We start from the raw sequence: 14546 nt of genomic DNA, 5'->3' as shown, positions 1-14546 counted from the left end.
GTAATATTGCTTGACATCTGGTATTGTTTTTAAGAAGGCTAGAGAAGGGGAGAGAAGTTTCTAAGTAACATGCAGGAAGATCTGTTGAGGCTTTCCATGATAGTGTAAAATCCTGTGAATGACTGGTGGAAATAAAGAAAATCTAGGCTCCAAATCTGAAGATTTATGGAACAGGGGAGAGCCTAAGTGGGGCTGCTTTAGAATACTAGGAGAAAATATTCAGATGTTTATGTTTTAACCCAGCAATGTTCCAAAGCTCTTCAGTTCAAAAACGTTTGAAACTTATATATAGACCTATGAGGCTAGAGGAAAGGCTAGAAGAGGAGGGAGCAGTCCTTGCAGCTTGTTCTAGGAATGCACTTTCCAGTCCTTCAGCTGCGTGGATTTAAAACTGCACATTTTTCCTTAGAGGTAACATGCTAAGGTTTGGGTGCTCATGAGTTCTCCTTCTGATATTAGCAGGACAGTTAAGTAAGGGTTTGCAGTTTAGGAATAAAGAAAATTGTTTTTGGGAAGGGGGGATTTGAAAGACACTGTGGTGAGAGCAGTTTTTAGAGTATTAAAGGGAGTGAAAATGCTGGCTTTGGGGTCTAAAGGCACAATGAGGGATACCTTCATTGTGTCATAGAGGGGCTTTGTGAGAAGACTAAAGTTGGGACCACAGAGGCAAAAGTACCCAGTGAGCCTGAGAAACGAGAGTATTTACTGTCTAGAGGAGGGGACAGTTATGGAGGTGATAGCATGTTACAGTCTAAGGTAATGGATCAAATTTATGGTGTGAGATTAAAACCCAGGTAGGTGACTGTGGTTTGGGATATCTGGGCTTCATGAGGGATTCTTGGTAGCCCCAATTGTGCCCCAAGGTAGAACAAGAAAAGAGTGGATAAAGGGGGTATTAGGTAAGAAACAGTGTAGAGGTGAGGTGGCTAATGGCTATGAGACTGATCTATTAACCCCCATAACAGAGACTGAGGAGGGACAAGGGTCCCAGTGAATTTTGGGAGGTCAGACTAAGTGGCCCTCGTGTCAATTAAAAGGAAGACTGGCTTACCTGCCATCACAATTTTTACCCGAGGTTGTGTCCCGGTGATGTAAGCCTCCACAGGGCCCTTGTCAGTGCCTGGGCAGCTTCGGGCTTCAGTGGTCAGTTCCAGGAAGTCTGGGAACTCCAAACTGCAGCCAGAGGGCAGCCTTGCTGGACTGGCTGAGGTCTCACCTGGAGGGACCACACTACAGTCTGATTTCCGTGGCTTTCCCTTCTGCACCTTGGGCAGGGCCAAGGCAGGAGTCTCAGGTTTGGGCAGGGTTTGACCCAATGTCCTTCCTTGTTGCGTTTGAAGCATGGGCCTGCAGGAGGCTTAGCTCCTGAGTTACCCTTGGTTGGAGGACTGGCACTTCATTTGGGGTTTTTAGAGCTGTGGCTAACAGGGGTGGGCAAACTTTTTGACTCGAGGGCCACAATGGGTTCTTAAACTGGACCGGAGGGCCGGAACAAAAGCATGGACGGAGTGTTTGTGTGAACTAATATAAATTCAAAGTAAACATCATTACATAAAAGGGTACGGTCTTTTTTTTTTAGTTTTATTCATTTCAAACGGGCCGGATCTGGCCCGCGGGTCGTAGTTTGCCCACGGCTGGGCTAGGACCTGGAAGTCCTCTGACTGGGCCTTAGCCTTGGCCTGATCATGCTTTTATTTTTGGAGTTGGGTGTCCTCATCTCTATTATTACAAATCTTAAAGGCCAGGTTAATGAGGTCTTTTCTGAGGGGTTTGTGGACCTGTGTCTATTTTTTGAAGTTTATGGTGTAAGTCAGGGGCTGATTGGGATATAAAATGGGTATATAGAAGAAGGGTCCCTCTGGGAAAGTCGGATCTAAGGTGGTAAAGTCTGTAAGACCTCAGTGAGGTGGGAGAGGAAGAGAGCTGGATTTCCTCAGGGCCCTGAGTGATTTCATTAGTTTATCATCGTTGACTGCCTTATGGACAGCCTTTTGAGTCTGGCAATGTGACAGTTGAGTATATGGCTATGGAACCAGTGCTCTGGAGAATTAAACTGAGAGTCCCATCTCGGGTCAGTTAAAGGGACAGTGTCAGTGCCAACCAGGTTGTTTTCACGTCCTGTCTGTGGGGTCATTGGCATTATCCTGAGCTGTTAGCCAGATGTGCTCAATCTCCCCTGGGGTTAGTGAGGAGGACAGGAGGACATAGCTGTCATGCCAGATCAGGTCATAGGTCTAGGTCAGGTACTCAAATTTCTTGGTAAAAGTGGCCGGGTTGGTAAAGAAGACCTTAGTCTTTTTTCAATCTCAGAAAGGTCAGACATAGAGAATGGGACATGAACTCAGACTATGTCCTCAGTTATTACCACTGCCCTCAGGGGTAAAATGGGAATAGAAGTGGCTGTTGAAGAAAGTGGTCTTTGGGTGGCCGGAGAGATAGTGTTAGGTGGGGAAAGTCTGTATTGGAAATTGTGTTCTCAGGATTTGGGCTCTCAGGGACCAGGGTAGAAGGTGGTTTACTGGTTAGGAGAATCTGGGTTTGGGAATCTACTGCAGGTGAGGAATGGGGTGTGTAAGTGGGTGGAAGTCAGTGGTCTAGTAGGTCAAAAGTAGATTCAGAATCAGAAGTGTTAGGAGTATGATGTTTTGTGTGAAGGAGAAGGATCTGATAAGTAAAGCAGGACTGACAGGGAGAGGATTGAGAACAGAGGGTGAAAACGGGAATCTCTGACCATTTTCCATTGCTGACAGCAATTATTTAAATCGCACAATATGTTAAAAGCAAAAGTGCCCTTTTCAGGCCATTGAGAATCATTATCTAGTTTATATTGTGGTCAAATAGTGTTACAAAAGAAAATGAGGTGCTTGGGCCTGATCTCTCCTATGAGTCAAAGGCAGTAGAGATTTTGAAGGAGACGGCCAAGAGGCATTGTTCAAGGGGACGTAGAGGGAGTGCTCCCCATGATGAGGAGAGTAAGCATGACCCATGAGGGGAAGGATGAGTGACACACCACAAGTCAAGGTGACTGTTTAAGGCAGGCATCCCCACTATTAAAAAAATCACCATGAGAAATGAGGGGTGACCCTCTGGATTGGATGTCCCCATTCCAGAAAGACCTGAGGCCAAATAGCTGAGGAGTCTTCTGGCCTAATGCTAAACCTATTGAGACCAGAGGACTCTCGAGAAGCTATTGAGAGTAAGTGGGCCGAAGACTGGAGATGAAGGAAATTGTGGAATGTCGCTCACCTAGAGAAGATTGGCTGGTGTGGGATGGTCAGCAAAGCAGAAGGAGAGGTTCCTGATCTGGCGTCCTCCTTGGCTGGGTAGGGAGGGAGGCCTAATTGAGGCAGGCAATCATGTCACCCGAGTATGATTCAGAAGTACCAGTAGCCCAGGTTGAACTGCTGCTGCCTACTGCTCTCTGAGTAGCAAACTTGGGGTGACCCAAGTGGGGGCAATGGCTCCCCTTTCCCATGGAACCCTCCCAGGTTTTGACACCAAATGTTAGGGTTGCCAAAGGAGGAACACATGAGGCCAACAATGTTAAAGAATTATAAATGTATTAGGTCTTCGGGAGGCCAGATGGGCTGAACTTCAAATGGCACCAGAACCCAGGGATGAGGAGTCAGAGATTGGGTTCTACGTGGGGCTTTTTTGCAGGAAACTCTCTGGGTGGGTCCAGATACTGGGAAAATCCAGAGGGGAGAAATAATAGTCCTCAGTGGAATAGGGTCTAAGCAAAGGGAATATCAGTTGTAAAGGTCGGTTCTCAGGGAAGGGGTATCAATTCAATTATTTGATCAGACCTAACACACCTCAGCATTTTGAAGATGATTTTCCCATTTTCTCCTTGCATCTAATATTGACACAAAGCTGTTAGTAATGTGATAGTTTTCTTTCTTTCTTTTTTTTTTTTTTTTTACACTGAGCTCTTACATCTTTGATACTCTAAAATTTTGCTACAATGGATATTTTTCTCAATTTCTCTTCTCCCCTGGAGCCATAAATTAGATCTTTCATTGGAACTCCATGTCTTAATATTTAAAATACTACTTGCTATTTCTCTGGCTGAGAATTTCTTGGCTTATTTTAATATCAGTTGTTAAATTATCTGTGACTATTTCAATATTCAACCCACTTGTTAACTTGAATTTTCCCCACAGTATATCTAATTGAATCTTTCTATTTCCCCTTCTCATTTCAAGAGATACTTTTAGGGATTAAAAGTTTTAAGATTATGTCTCAATTTAAGTTATCTGTTGTCTTTTCAAATTGAATTTATTGCAGTGACATTGGTGAATAAAACATGAAGGTTTCAAGTGTACAACTCAAAAAACATCTGCATACTGCATCAGGCACTCACTACCGATAGTCAAGTCTCTTTCAGTCCCCATTTGCCCCTTCTTTGCCCACTTCCACTTCACACATCCCCCTTTCTCCTCTATCTTCAACTGCTGTCTGTGCCTGCGTCATATTTTTGCTTAATTCATACACCTTTCTCATCCAATCCCCTCTCCTCTGACAGCTGTTCGTCTGTTGTATGTAGCCATGCTTCTGTTTCTACTTTGTTAAATCTTTTTACTATTATTATTATGACTAGAGGCCCAGTGCACAAATTCACACACCAGTAAGGTCCTTAGGCCTGGCCTGTGTGATTGGGCCAAAACCAGCTCTCTGACATCCCCCGAGGTGTCCTGGATTGCGAGAGCATGCAGGCCAGGCCAAGGGACCCCACCGGTGCCCAATCAGGGCCAGGGAGGGACTGGGGAGGTTGGCCAGCCTGGGAGGGACCGCAGGAGGGCTCCAGGGCATGTCTGGCCTGTCTCGCTCAGTACCGATCAGCTGGACCCCAGCAGCAAACTAACCTACCAGTCAGAGCATCTGCCCCCTGGTGGGCAGTGCACATCATAGCAAGCAGTTGAGTGGCCTTAGCATATCATTAGCATATTATGCTTTGATTGGTTGAATGGCCAACCGGACACTTAGCATATTAGGATTTTATTATATAGGATACATGGAGTTGGGGTGAGCAGAATCTCCCTCTGCGGGCTCTTATCTAACGAAGTTTGAAGAATAAATCCATGGGCTAAAAGATTTTAAATAAAAACGGGGAAGCTTATTGAAAGCATATACAAATGCCCCGCCCCAAATGGGAAAAGCCTGATCTTTCTCTAAAATGGGAAAAAACCTAAATCCTGTTCTGAGTCTTTTATCTTTGGTTTATATATGCTGGCAGCTCTTTGTCTGAACATGACCCTTTTTCATTGGACCTTTCCTTAATTTATTTCCCCTGTGTTTTCCTAATTGGTCATTCTCTTGCATAGTATCAGTTTCAAAAGTCAAAGCCCACCTGGTGTCACCCGCTTTCTCTCCCCCTTATTTTGCAACATTCCTCTATCCTCTGTGTATATATGGCTTCCTTTTGTAACATTTCTCCATCCTCTGTGAAAGTCAAAATAAGCATTCTGGTCTTGGAGCTGCCTCCTTCCCTTCACATATGCATTCCTCTCCCATGGACCCACTTTTCCATAAAACTACCTGTCCTGTCTCAAATTCTTATCAGTGATATTCCACATATAAATGAAATTACATGGTATTTGCCTTCCTCTGGCTGGCTTATTTCACTTAGCATAATAATTCCATTATATATTGGCTTTCCTAAAGTACATTTCTGGATATTTTACATATTAATTTACTTAATTCTCTCATTAACTTTATGAACTAGGTGCTATTAACCCTACTTTAAAGATGACTACATTGAGTCAATGATTGAGGCAAAAACTTGCTCAAGGCCATGGAGCTAGTAAGTTTGGAGCCAGGACACAATCCTATGGAGTACCTTTCCATCCCAGGTGGTACTAGTCACCCAAGTTGCATGCTCATTGCTTGCTCCTGAAAGTAATTACCCCAATAGCTGCTAGCTTGCCCGCAGTGGGTGGCATTGGCACATCCACAGTTGTTTGCAGTCTTAATTGCCTGTGTACCTTCCTGGTCCCTATACCACAGGTTATGAAGGGGCACTGGGGTTGCAGCTGCCTGTCTTCTGTAAATATTTCAGGTGAGTCACCATTTCTAGAACAAGAACTTTTATTTTCAAATTTAGCTTTACATTGATTAGAAGAAAATTCTACTATTTTGTAAACTTTAAATATGTATTATACAAGTTGAAGGGGAGGAAAACATTAGTTAGAAAAACATTAGTAGGTTTTACTACTTAATTTCTATTATATCTACTTGGACTGATTGAAATTCACAAAACTTGATCCTGCATCTTAGTGTTGTTGGAATCATGGGAAAAGGAAGAGGCTTTTTTTTTTTTTTTTTTTTTTTTTTTAAGTGTAATGCACCCACTGACCTCTGGAAGCTTTCACCAAACTTAGAGTGATGGAAATAACCCTTTTTGTGCTTCAGTAGGAATCTACACACAATTATAATGCAAAAGCAGTTTTATTTATACACACACTAATAAAGGAAAGCAGTCTTCTGCCAAATAAAGATCTAGATTCTTATGTAGCCGATTTTGGGGCCTCCTACAGTGCGAAGACTTGTTTAGTTGCCTTCAGATGTTAGGTCTATTTACTTAACACTTCAGCAGGCTTTTTCTTCCTTCTGGGCCTGATTCTCAATTTCCTTACAATATTTTAGCTTGGTTTGCAGGTTTTTTGTGCTCCTCTTCTGTTCTTTCAGGTACTTTAACATGAATTCTAAGACCTATAGAAATAAACAGTAAAACACCCTTAAGAACCTTGTCTGCAACAGGAGGCAATCAAAAATCTTCCTACCCAGCCCTGGGCAGTTTGGCTCAGTGAAGAGAGCATTGGCCTGCGGATCAAGGGATCCTGGGTTTGTTTCCAGTCCAGGGCACCTACCTTGGTTGCAAGCTCCTAGGGCCCTGGCCCTTGTCAGAGGCAACCAACCAATGTGTTTCTCTCACATCAATATTTCTCTCTGTCTTTCCCTCTCTCTTCCACTCTCCCTAAAAATCCACGGAAAAATATCCTCTGGTGAGAATTAACATCAACAACAAATCTTCCTACCTAAATGGTAGCTCATAGACCTGCAGTCCTGAGAGCTTTTTCAGAAACACAGAATCTCAAGTCCCACTCCAGTCCTACTAAATCAGAACCTGCATTTTAAGAAAGGACTAAGCAGTTGATGTGCAAATAGAAGGTCAAAGAGCACTGACCTAAGACATTCAAAACCTCCAGTGAGTACAAATATCCACTTTCAATGAGTATGAGTGTTAGGGCATCTCATCAAAAGTATAGATTAATTTAAACAAGCTACTACTGCGGTGGTTTCCCACCCCATGTGTGCTTTTATTTAATGACATGGAGATTTCAAGTAGGTGCCCAATCCCTAGTCCCAAAGATTGAGATGTAAGTGGAATAAGGCTCAGGTGTTTGTATCCCTTCAGAGGACCTAAGTTGGTCCAAAATGCAACTAGGGTTGTAACTTTTGTACAAAGCAATTTTCCTCAATTTGCTATTCTGTGATACTAAGGTTTTGGTGAGACAGAAGTTACCACCACAAGGTGGAATGTTCACCATTAATCAGGAAGATTTCAGAGAAGTCTGTAGGATAAGTCATCATTAACATTCACTTTTGCAGGGACCATCAGTGGTTCTCAAAGTGTGGCCCCTGGCCAGCAAGCAGCAGCATAATCTAAAAACCTGTTAGAAATGCAAATTCTGGAACACCACATGAAAGTCATTGAATCAGAAACTCTAGGGCAGTGGTTCTCAACCTTGGCTGCACATTAGAATCACCTGGGAATCTTTTTAAAATCCTGATTTCTGGGCCTCATCCTCCAGAAATTCTGTTTCTTTGTTATGGGGTGGGCTCACAACATTAGTAACAAAGAAACAGAATTTCCGGAGGATGAGGCCCAGAAATCAGGATTTTAAAAAGATTCCCAGGTGATTCTAATGTGCAGCCAAGGTTGAGAACCACTGCTCTAGGGGGTGGGGCCCAGCAGATTGTCTGAGTAAACCCTCCATGTGATTCTGGTACCAATTAACATTTAAGTTAGTGGTTCTCAACCTTCTGGCCCTTTAAATACAGTTCCTCATGTTGTGACCCAACCATCAAATTATTTTCGTTGCTACTTCATAACTGTAATGTTACTACTGTTAGGGATCATAATGTAAATATCTGATATGCAGGATGGTCTTAGGCGACCCCTGTGAAAGGTTCGTTCGACCACCAAAGGGGTCTCGACCCACAGGTTGAGAACCGATGATTTAAGATCTAGATTTAAAAGCCAGCAGCAAAAGTCACTTTGTTAATTATCCAGAGCACATTTTTCCTGGGAAGTATTCCCCATCTTGTGATGAGTTGCATTCTTTCTTACCAGGGCACCTACTTCTCCCACCTCCAATCTACTCCCAGAAGTTGGTTCATATACTTCCTTGGGGGAAAGAAAGCACGGGTTGGATGATCCACCCTCTTGGACCCGCTTCCCAGAAGCAAGTCATAATTCAGAAGTGAAGTTGACATGGCTTTCAGAACCAGTGGCTAACAACTTACATCGCGTTCTTTGTTGGCAGAAGCTGTGGTCTTCAGGTCTAGCAGGAGCGTGGTTAACTGGTTTTCCAGTTCCAGAGCACACTCTAGAGCTCTTATGCCGGTTCCCCAATTCTCTATCTCAGGCCTCTGTTGGGGAGAAACAGGGAGGTCGCCTCAGGCACAGCTTTCTCACATCCAAATTCTTAGGTCAGATTATGTCTAGGTTTGTATGACCCAATATTTTCTAAACTTTGTGGCACAGTGTAAGCAGCCTAGCATCTTAAATCCTGGTGTCTGTCTGGACTTCAGCTGCAGACATGATGATGTCATTGGCATGGAGTGCCACCTGGGCATCAGGATTTTAAAAGCTCCCCATGCAATTTCAATGTGCATGCAAAGCATGGGTGCCACTAGCACAAATACATGCACGATTCCCTTAGCTTTTGAATTCCACATTGGTAGTTTAACTCTAGCAGACATTTCATGATTCTCTTTGTAAAGCTGGAGTTAAAAGAACCCTCAGAGAAGTAGGCATGTTTCTAGATGTTAATAGAACTCATCTAAATGTTGGTGGGGTATTAAGTGTCTATCCCAGTGAAAAAGGATTTATCTAATTACACCAAAGAGGTAGCCATTTCAAATGCCTGGGTCTGCATCTGAACCAGACTAAATACCTGATAAAGTAGTGGTTCTCAACTTTGGCTGCCCATTAGAATCACCTGGGAATCTTTTTAAAATCCTCACTTCTGGGCCTCATCCTCCGGAAATTCTGTTTCTCTGTTACTAATGTTGTGGCCTCACCCCATAACAAAGAAACAGAATTTCCGGAGGATGAGGCCCAGAAATCAGGACTTTAAAAAGATTCCCAGGTGATTCTAATGGGCAGCCAAAGTTGAGAACCACTGTGATAGAGGATGCTAAATTTTCTAAAATAGGCCATTATATTTGTGCTTCTCAATATGCCCAGAGCATGGAGTCGCCTGGAGAGCTTGTTAAAATACAGCTCCTTGGAGCCCACCCCTAGAGCATCTGATTCAGTTTATCCACAAATTTGCATTTCTGATTATTTTCCAGGTGATGCTGATGCTCTGGTCCAGAGACCACGGTAGGTGTGGCTCATTGAGAAAAGCTAAGCAACCATTTAGTTGCTGCCAATTTACTCAAAATGATATGAAGAGGCTACAAAGAAGTCAGATGCTTGCACTCAAAGTCAGTTTATATAACCCCATGTATAATATGGATAACCCAACAAGTTAGGTGTCAATGAATATTTTAATTCTCTAGACCCAGCAGAGACCCCATTAAAATCATCATGACAAATTATACAGTCACCTTAAACACTGGAAGGCAGATTTTATTCCCACGTTTTCCTAGATATTCTAGGAATTTCTTTCCATTTTCCCTCTTTATATCAGCTTGGTCTTCAAAGAATGTGGCAAAACAAGGTTGGACTGATTCGTCGATGGAATTATAGGCCTGGGACAGGGGTGAGAATAGGGAGAAACTGGAGGTGAGACGAGCTGATTTGAAGGCTGGAAATCTGACACAAACTCACTTAGCTGTCTCTGTAGCTGTCCCAAAGAGACCTTCTTCGTTCAGGCTGGAGTCCTTGGTTTGCCCTTTGACTTCCGAAAGGCCCCAGTTGTCTTTCAAACCCAGGCTGCCTCAAAGAAAAACCACCTAGATTTTAACATGCTGGGGCCTAATCTTTGGTGATTATGGCCTCTTTAATGATCAGATTTGTGAACCCCACATGCTAGCACTTATATCCAATAATACCGTAAACACAGGAAAATTCCAGTATAAGTCAAATGACATTTTCAAGTCAATCTTTTTCACCTATCCTAACATATCTACATTAACTCTAAAGTTGAATATGGGAGAAAAATTATTCAGTCTACCACCAGTGTCTTATGCCTATCGCTTTGACAACCCACTGGAAAGAACCGTGATTCTCCCTCTCATAGCACATAGTTTGCAATCACAGTTCTAAATTATCAGGCCACAAAGCAGCAAAATCCTAGCCACTCTGTTGCTGTTTCATCTATCATCACACCATAACCGCCATTACTAAGAAAACACAGGATATATTAGACCAGAAACCTCCCTCCCAGTGATTCAAGAACCCATACTAACCATAGATAAATAAGCATCACTGATGTGCAGCTCATAAGATAGCACTTTATTCATAGCAACACTACACTCTTCAGGGAGCCGTGATTTGTCTTCCATCTCAGCTTTAGAGAAAACCAGGCATAAACAGTGCAACCCAGCAAGCTATGGATTTCTTAAATACTAGTAGGAAGATAGCCACTTTCATGCAGCTGAAAACTAGATGAAATTCCACCCAGCTGTGATTAACAGCTACTCATCTGGGAATGAGGACATTGTTTCTGCACCAAATAACCAATCTCACCAGAGAAAAAGGTGTGTATGGGGGTTGGAGGAAGTAATTCTCCTTCATATACTAGCCAGTGTACAGTAAACACTTCCATGTTTTCTCCTTTTTTTCAGAAGGCTGACCTACTTTCTGAATAGAGAAGTAGTAACAAAGTAGATGTATTAGCTTTAATATATTCCTTTCTTTAAAAACAATTTAGGGCACTTCATGCTAGGTCCTATGGGGAATCTAAGAAGACTCACTAAAATGCATTATTTGCCTAATAGGGGGGAAAAAACACCCACCCCACAAGGCTACAATGCACATAACTGACCTTAAGACAGAATATGATGGTGGTTCTGAAGTGGCAAAGCATATATCTATCTATCTATCTATCTATCTATCTATCTATCTATCTATCTATCTATCGATAGATATAGATATAGATATATAGATATAGATATGGATTCCTGCAGATTTCTTTAATAAATCGGCAGTTGAAACTGGCCTTGGGAGGTGGGTAAGAATGTAGGGAGAGAGAAATGGAAGAAGGGCGTTCCACCTGGAGAACTGGCACACAGGCTGTAGGGATTAGACACAGTAATGGTTTCTCATCACTGCAGTAAGCCTGCTGCATTGGGGAAGCTTTTGGCTCCTTCCTCAAATGGCCTCCCAGAAGTTCTGACCTGCCTCAACATTTACCACTTCATTAGCCTCCTTTGAGTGTAGAGATTGTTTTACTTATCTTGGCAGTCCCACTGCTCATAATGAAGTGATGTGTAAATAGTAGCTGTAAATTCAAAACTTAATACATAAAAGTATAGTTTACATGGGCAGCAATGTGATTTCCCATGGTCTGGTGGGTTCTTAGATCTAGCCTAAGCCCTGTCTGGTGCAACTGACATAGAAGTGGCAGGTCACCAAGTCGATCTCTAGGAGGCAGTGAGGAGTCTGAGAATTTCCTGAGGGACAGCTATCCTGAGAGAAGGAGCCAGGCATTCTAACCTTGACCTTGGCCCAGGCACAAGGATAAATGACATCATCAAAGGGAAGAGGTATTTACAAAAAATCCTACTATTTGTCAGTTTTGTTTCCTGACCCAACCCTGCCCTTGTCCCTAATTGAATTCATGCCTTAGTCCCGAAAGGCACTTTAAGCAGATGCTTCTCAAACTGCAATTTGTATATAAATCACTGGTGCTCTTGTTAAGCTGCAGATTCTGATTCGTGGGGCCTGAGATTCTGCATTTCTAACAATTCTGCCAAATGTTGCTGGTCCAGGGACCACATTTTGAGTAGTAAGGGTTTATGTATAGTCCTAAAAAGCTATTTCAATAAAAATGTGGTAAGATGTGGAACACACATGGCACTACTGAGGACCGCCTCATAGGAGAGAAGGGGACCATCCCTGCTGCTTCTCCACAGCCCGCTGCAGTGCTTGGCATGCCGGAGCTCCCAGGACCCCCATGGCAGCACCCGGGGGAGGCAGCAATGTCATGGGGCTCGGCAATATCTAGCCTATGAAGGTTACAGCAGGGGGATGGGAAAGATGATGGTAGCTGACTAATAGTAACTGGTTTTGCTCATAGTATGTGTAAAACCTCACCTAAACTCCCAATAGAATTTGGGGAAACCTTTCAGGAGATTAGGGTCCTATGTGAGCAGGTACCAATGAAAGTACCAATGAAATCTGGATTTTTACTTATTGTTAATGTGACCCCATCTACGGGAGAGTAAATCTAGAAGATAAAGATTTTACTTATTGGAAGATATGAATGTTTGGATATTTCTGGATAGATCAACTTAAGGTCTTAAGAAAAGATAATATATTTTCATGTAAACATTCCAACATTCTACCATCACATCTGAGTCAAAACACAGAACTGGATACATATGAAGAAAATGTTCTTCTTCTTGAGGGTTAAATTAAATATTATTGAGGAATATTGTTATCTAATCATTTGAAAACAACCTCACAATATACAGAAAAATGGAGAGGAAAGAAACACATCTGCAACATCAATAATAGGTGTGTTAGTATAGTGGCATTACAGGTGATTTTTAAAATATTTTCCATATTATTTGAACTTTTATAATCCTATACTAATAAAAGAGAAAAATGGTAATTGGCGTACAACCGATACCTTTTTCATTGGCTAATCAGTGAGATATGCAAATTAACTGTCAGCCAAGATGGCGGCTGGCAGCCAGGCAGCTGAGAATAGGAGGCTTGGTTGCCCCAGCGATGGAGAAAGTCAAGGATCCCCGCAGCTGCGGGGCTCTGAGCTCCTGAAGCAACAACTCCAAAAGATACAATGTTTCAATTATAGAAGCTAAAAGATGGCGGTTAATTTGCATACTCAGGCTCCAAGCAGAGCGAAGCCAAACAGCCCTGAAGCAGCAGGGCAGAGAGGCCTCAGGGCCTGGGATCAGCAGAGTCGAGAGGCCTCCCGGCCCTGCGATCAGCGGAGCCGAGAGGCCTCCCGGCCCCAGCGATCAGCAGATCCGAGAGGCCTCCCAGCCCCAGTGATCAGCGGAGCCTAGAGGCCTCCCGGCCCCGGTGATCAGCGGAGCCGAGAGGCCTCCCAGCCCCGGTGATCAGTGGATCCGAGAGGCCTCCCGGCCCCAGTGATCAGCGGATCCGAGAGGCCTCCCGGCCCCAGTGATCAGCGGATCCAAGAGGCCTCCCAGCCCAGGTGATCAGCGGAGTCAAGAGGCCTCCCGGCCCCGGTGATCAGCGGAGTCGAGAGGCCTCCCAGCCCCGGTGATCAGTGGATCTGAGAGGCCTCCCAGCCCAGGTGATCAGCGGAGTCGAGAGGCCTCCCAGCCCCGGTGATCAGTGGATCCGAGAGGCCTCCCAGCCCAGGTGATCAGCGGAGTCAAGAGGCCTCCCGGCCCCGGTGATCAGCGGAGTCGAGAGGCCTCCCAGCCCCGGTGATCAGTGGATCCGAGAGGCCTCCCAGCCCAGGTGATCAGCGGAGTCGAGAGGCCTCCAGGTCCCAGGTGATCAGCGGAGTCGAGAGGCCTCCCAGCCCAGGTGATCAGCGGAGTCGAGAGGCCTCCCAGCCCAGGTGATCAGCGGAGTCGAGAGGCCTCCCAGCCCAGGTGATCAGCGGAGTCGAGAGGCCTCCCGGCCCCGGTGATCAGCGGAGTCGAGAGGCCTCCCGGCCCCGGTGATCAGTGGATCCGAGAGGCCTCCCAGCCCCAGTGATCAGCGGATCCGAGAGGCCTCCCGGCCCCAGTGATCAGCGGATCCGAGAGGCCTCCCAGCCCAGGTGATCAGCGGAGCCGAGAGGCCTCCCAGCCCTGGTGATCAGTGGATCCGAGAGGCCTCCCGGCCCCAGTGATCAGCGGAGCCGAGAGGCCTCCCAGCCCCGGTGATCAGCGGAGTCGGAGGCCCCGCGATCAGCGGAGCCGAGAGGCCTCCCGGCCCCAGTGATCAGCGGAGCCGAGAGGCCTCCCGGCCCCGGTGATCAGCGGAGCCGAGAGGCCTCCCGGCCCCGGTGATCAGCGGAGTCGAGAGGCCTCCCAGCCCCTGTGATCAGCGGAGTCGAGAGGCCTCCCAGCCCCTGTGATCAGCGGAGCCCAGAGGCCTCCCGGCCCCAGTGATCAGCGGAGTCGAGAGGCCTCCCGGCCCCGGTGATCAGCAGAGTCGAGAG

The 14546-nt window shown here is 45.0% G+C and overlaps 1 protein-coding gene across 1 annotated transcript in view; it reads right to left on the bottom strand.

The window, feature by feature from the left end:
• The window catches only part of LOC132229639 (ferritin, heavy subunit-like), a 32905-nt gene extending 22165 nt beyond the window's left edge, over nt 1–10740 (bottom strand). Inside the window, exons 1-3 of the mRNA XM_059686185.1 lie at nt 10645–10740; nt 9841–9984; nt 8530–8655 (exon numbers count right to left, since the gene is read on the bottom strand). Coding sequence (XP_059542168.1) covers nt 8530–8655; nt 9841–9984; nt 10645–10740 — 366 coding nt within the window. The remainder of the gene's footprint in view (nt 1–8529; nt 8656–9840; nt 9985–10644) is intronic.
• Between the last annotated feature and the right edge of the window lie 3806 nt (nt 10741–14546).

Source organism: Myotis daubentonii, chromosome 3 (genome assembly GCF_963259705.1).
Source record: "Myotis daubentonii chromosome 3, mMyoDau2.1, whole genome shotgun sequence".
NCBI classification, from domain to species: domain Eukaryota; kingdom Metazoa; phylum Chordata; class Mammalia; order Chiroptera; family Vespertilionidae; genus Myotis; species Myotis daubentonii.
Note: the sequence above shows the minus strand (reverse complement) of the source record. Positions and strands in the feature narration are given on the sequence as shown.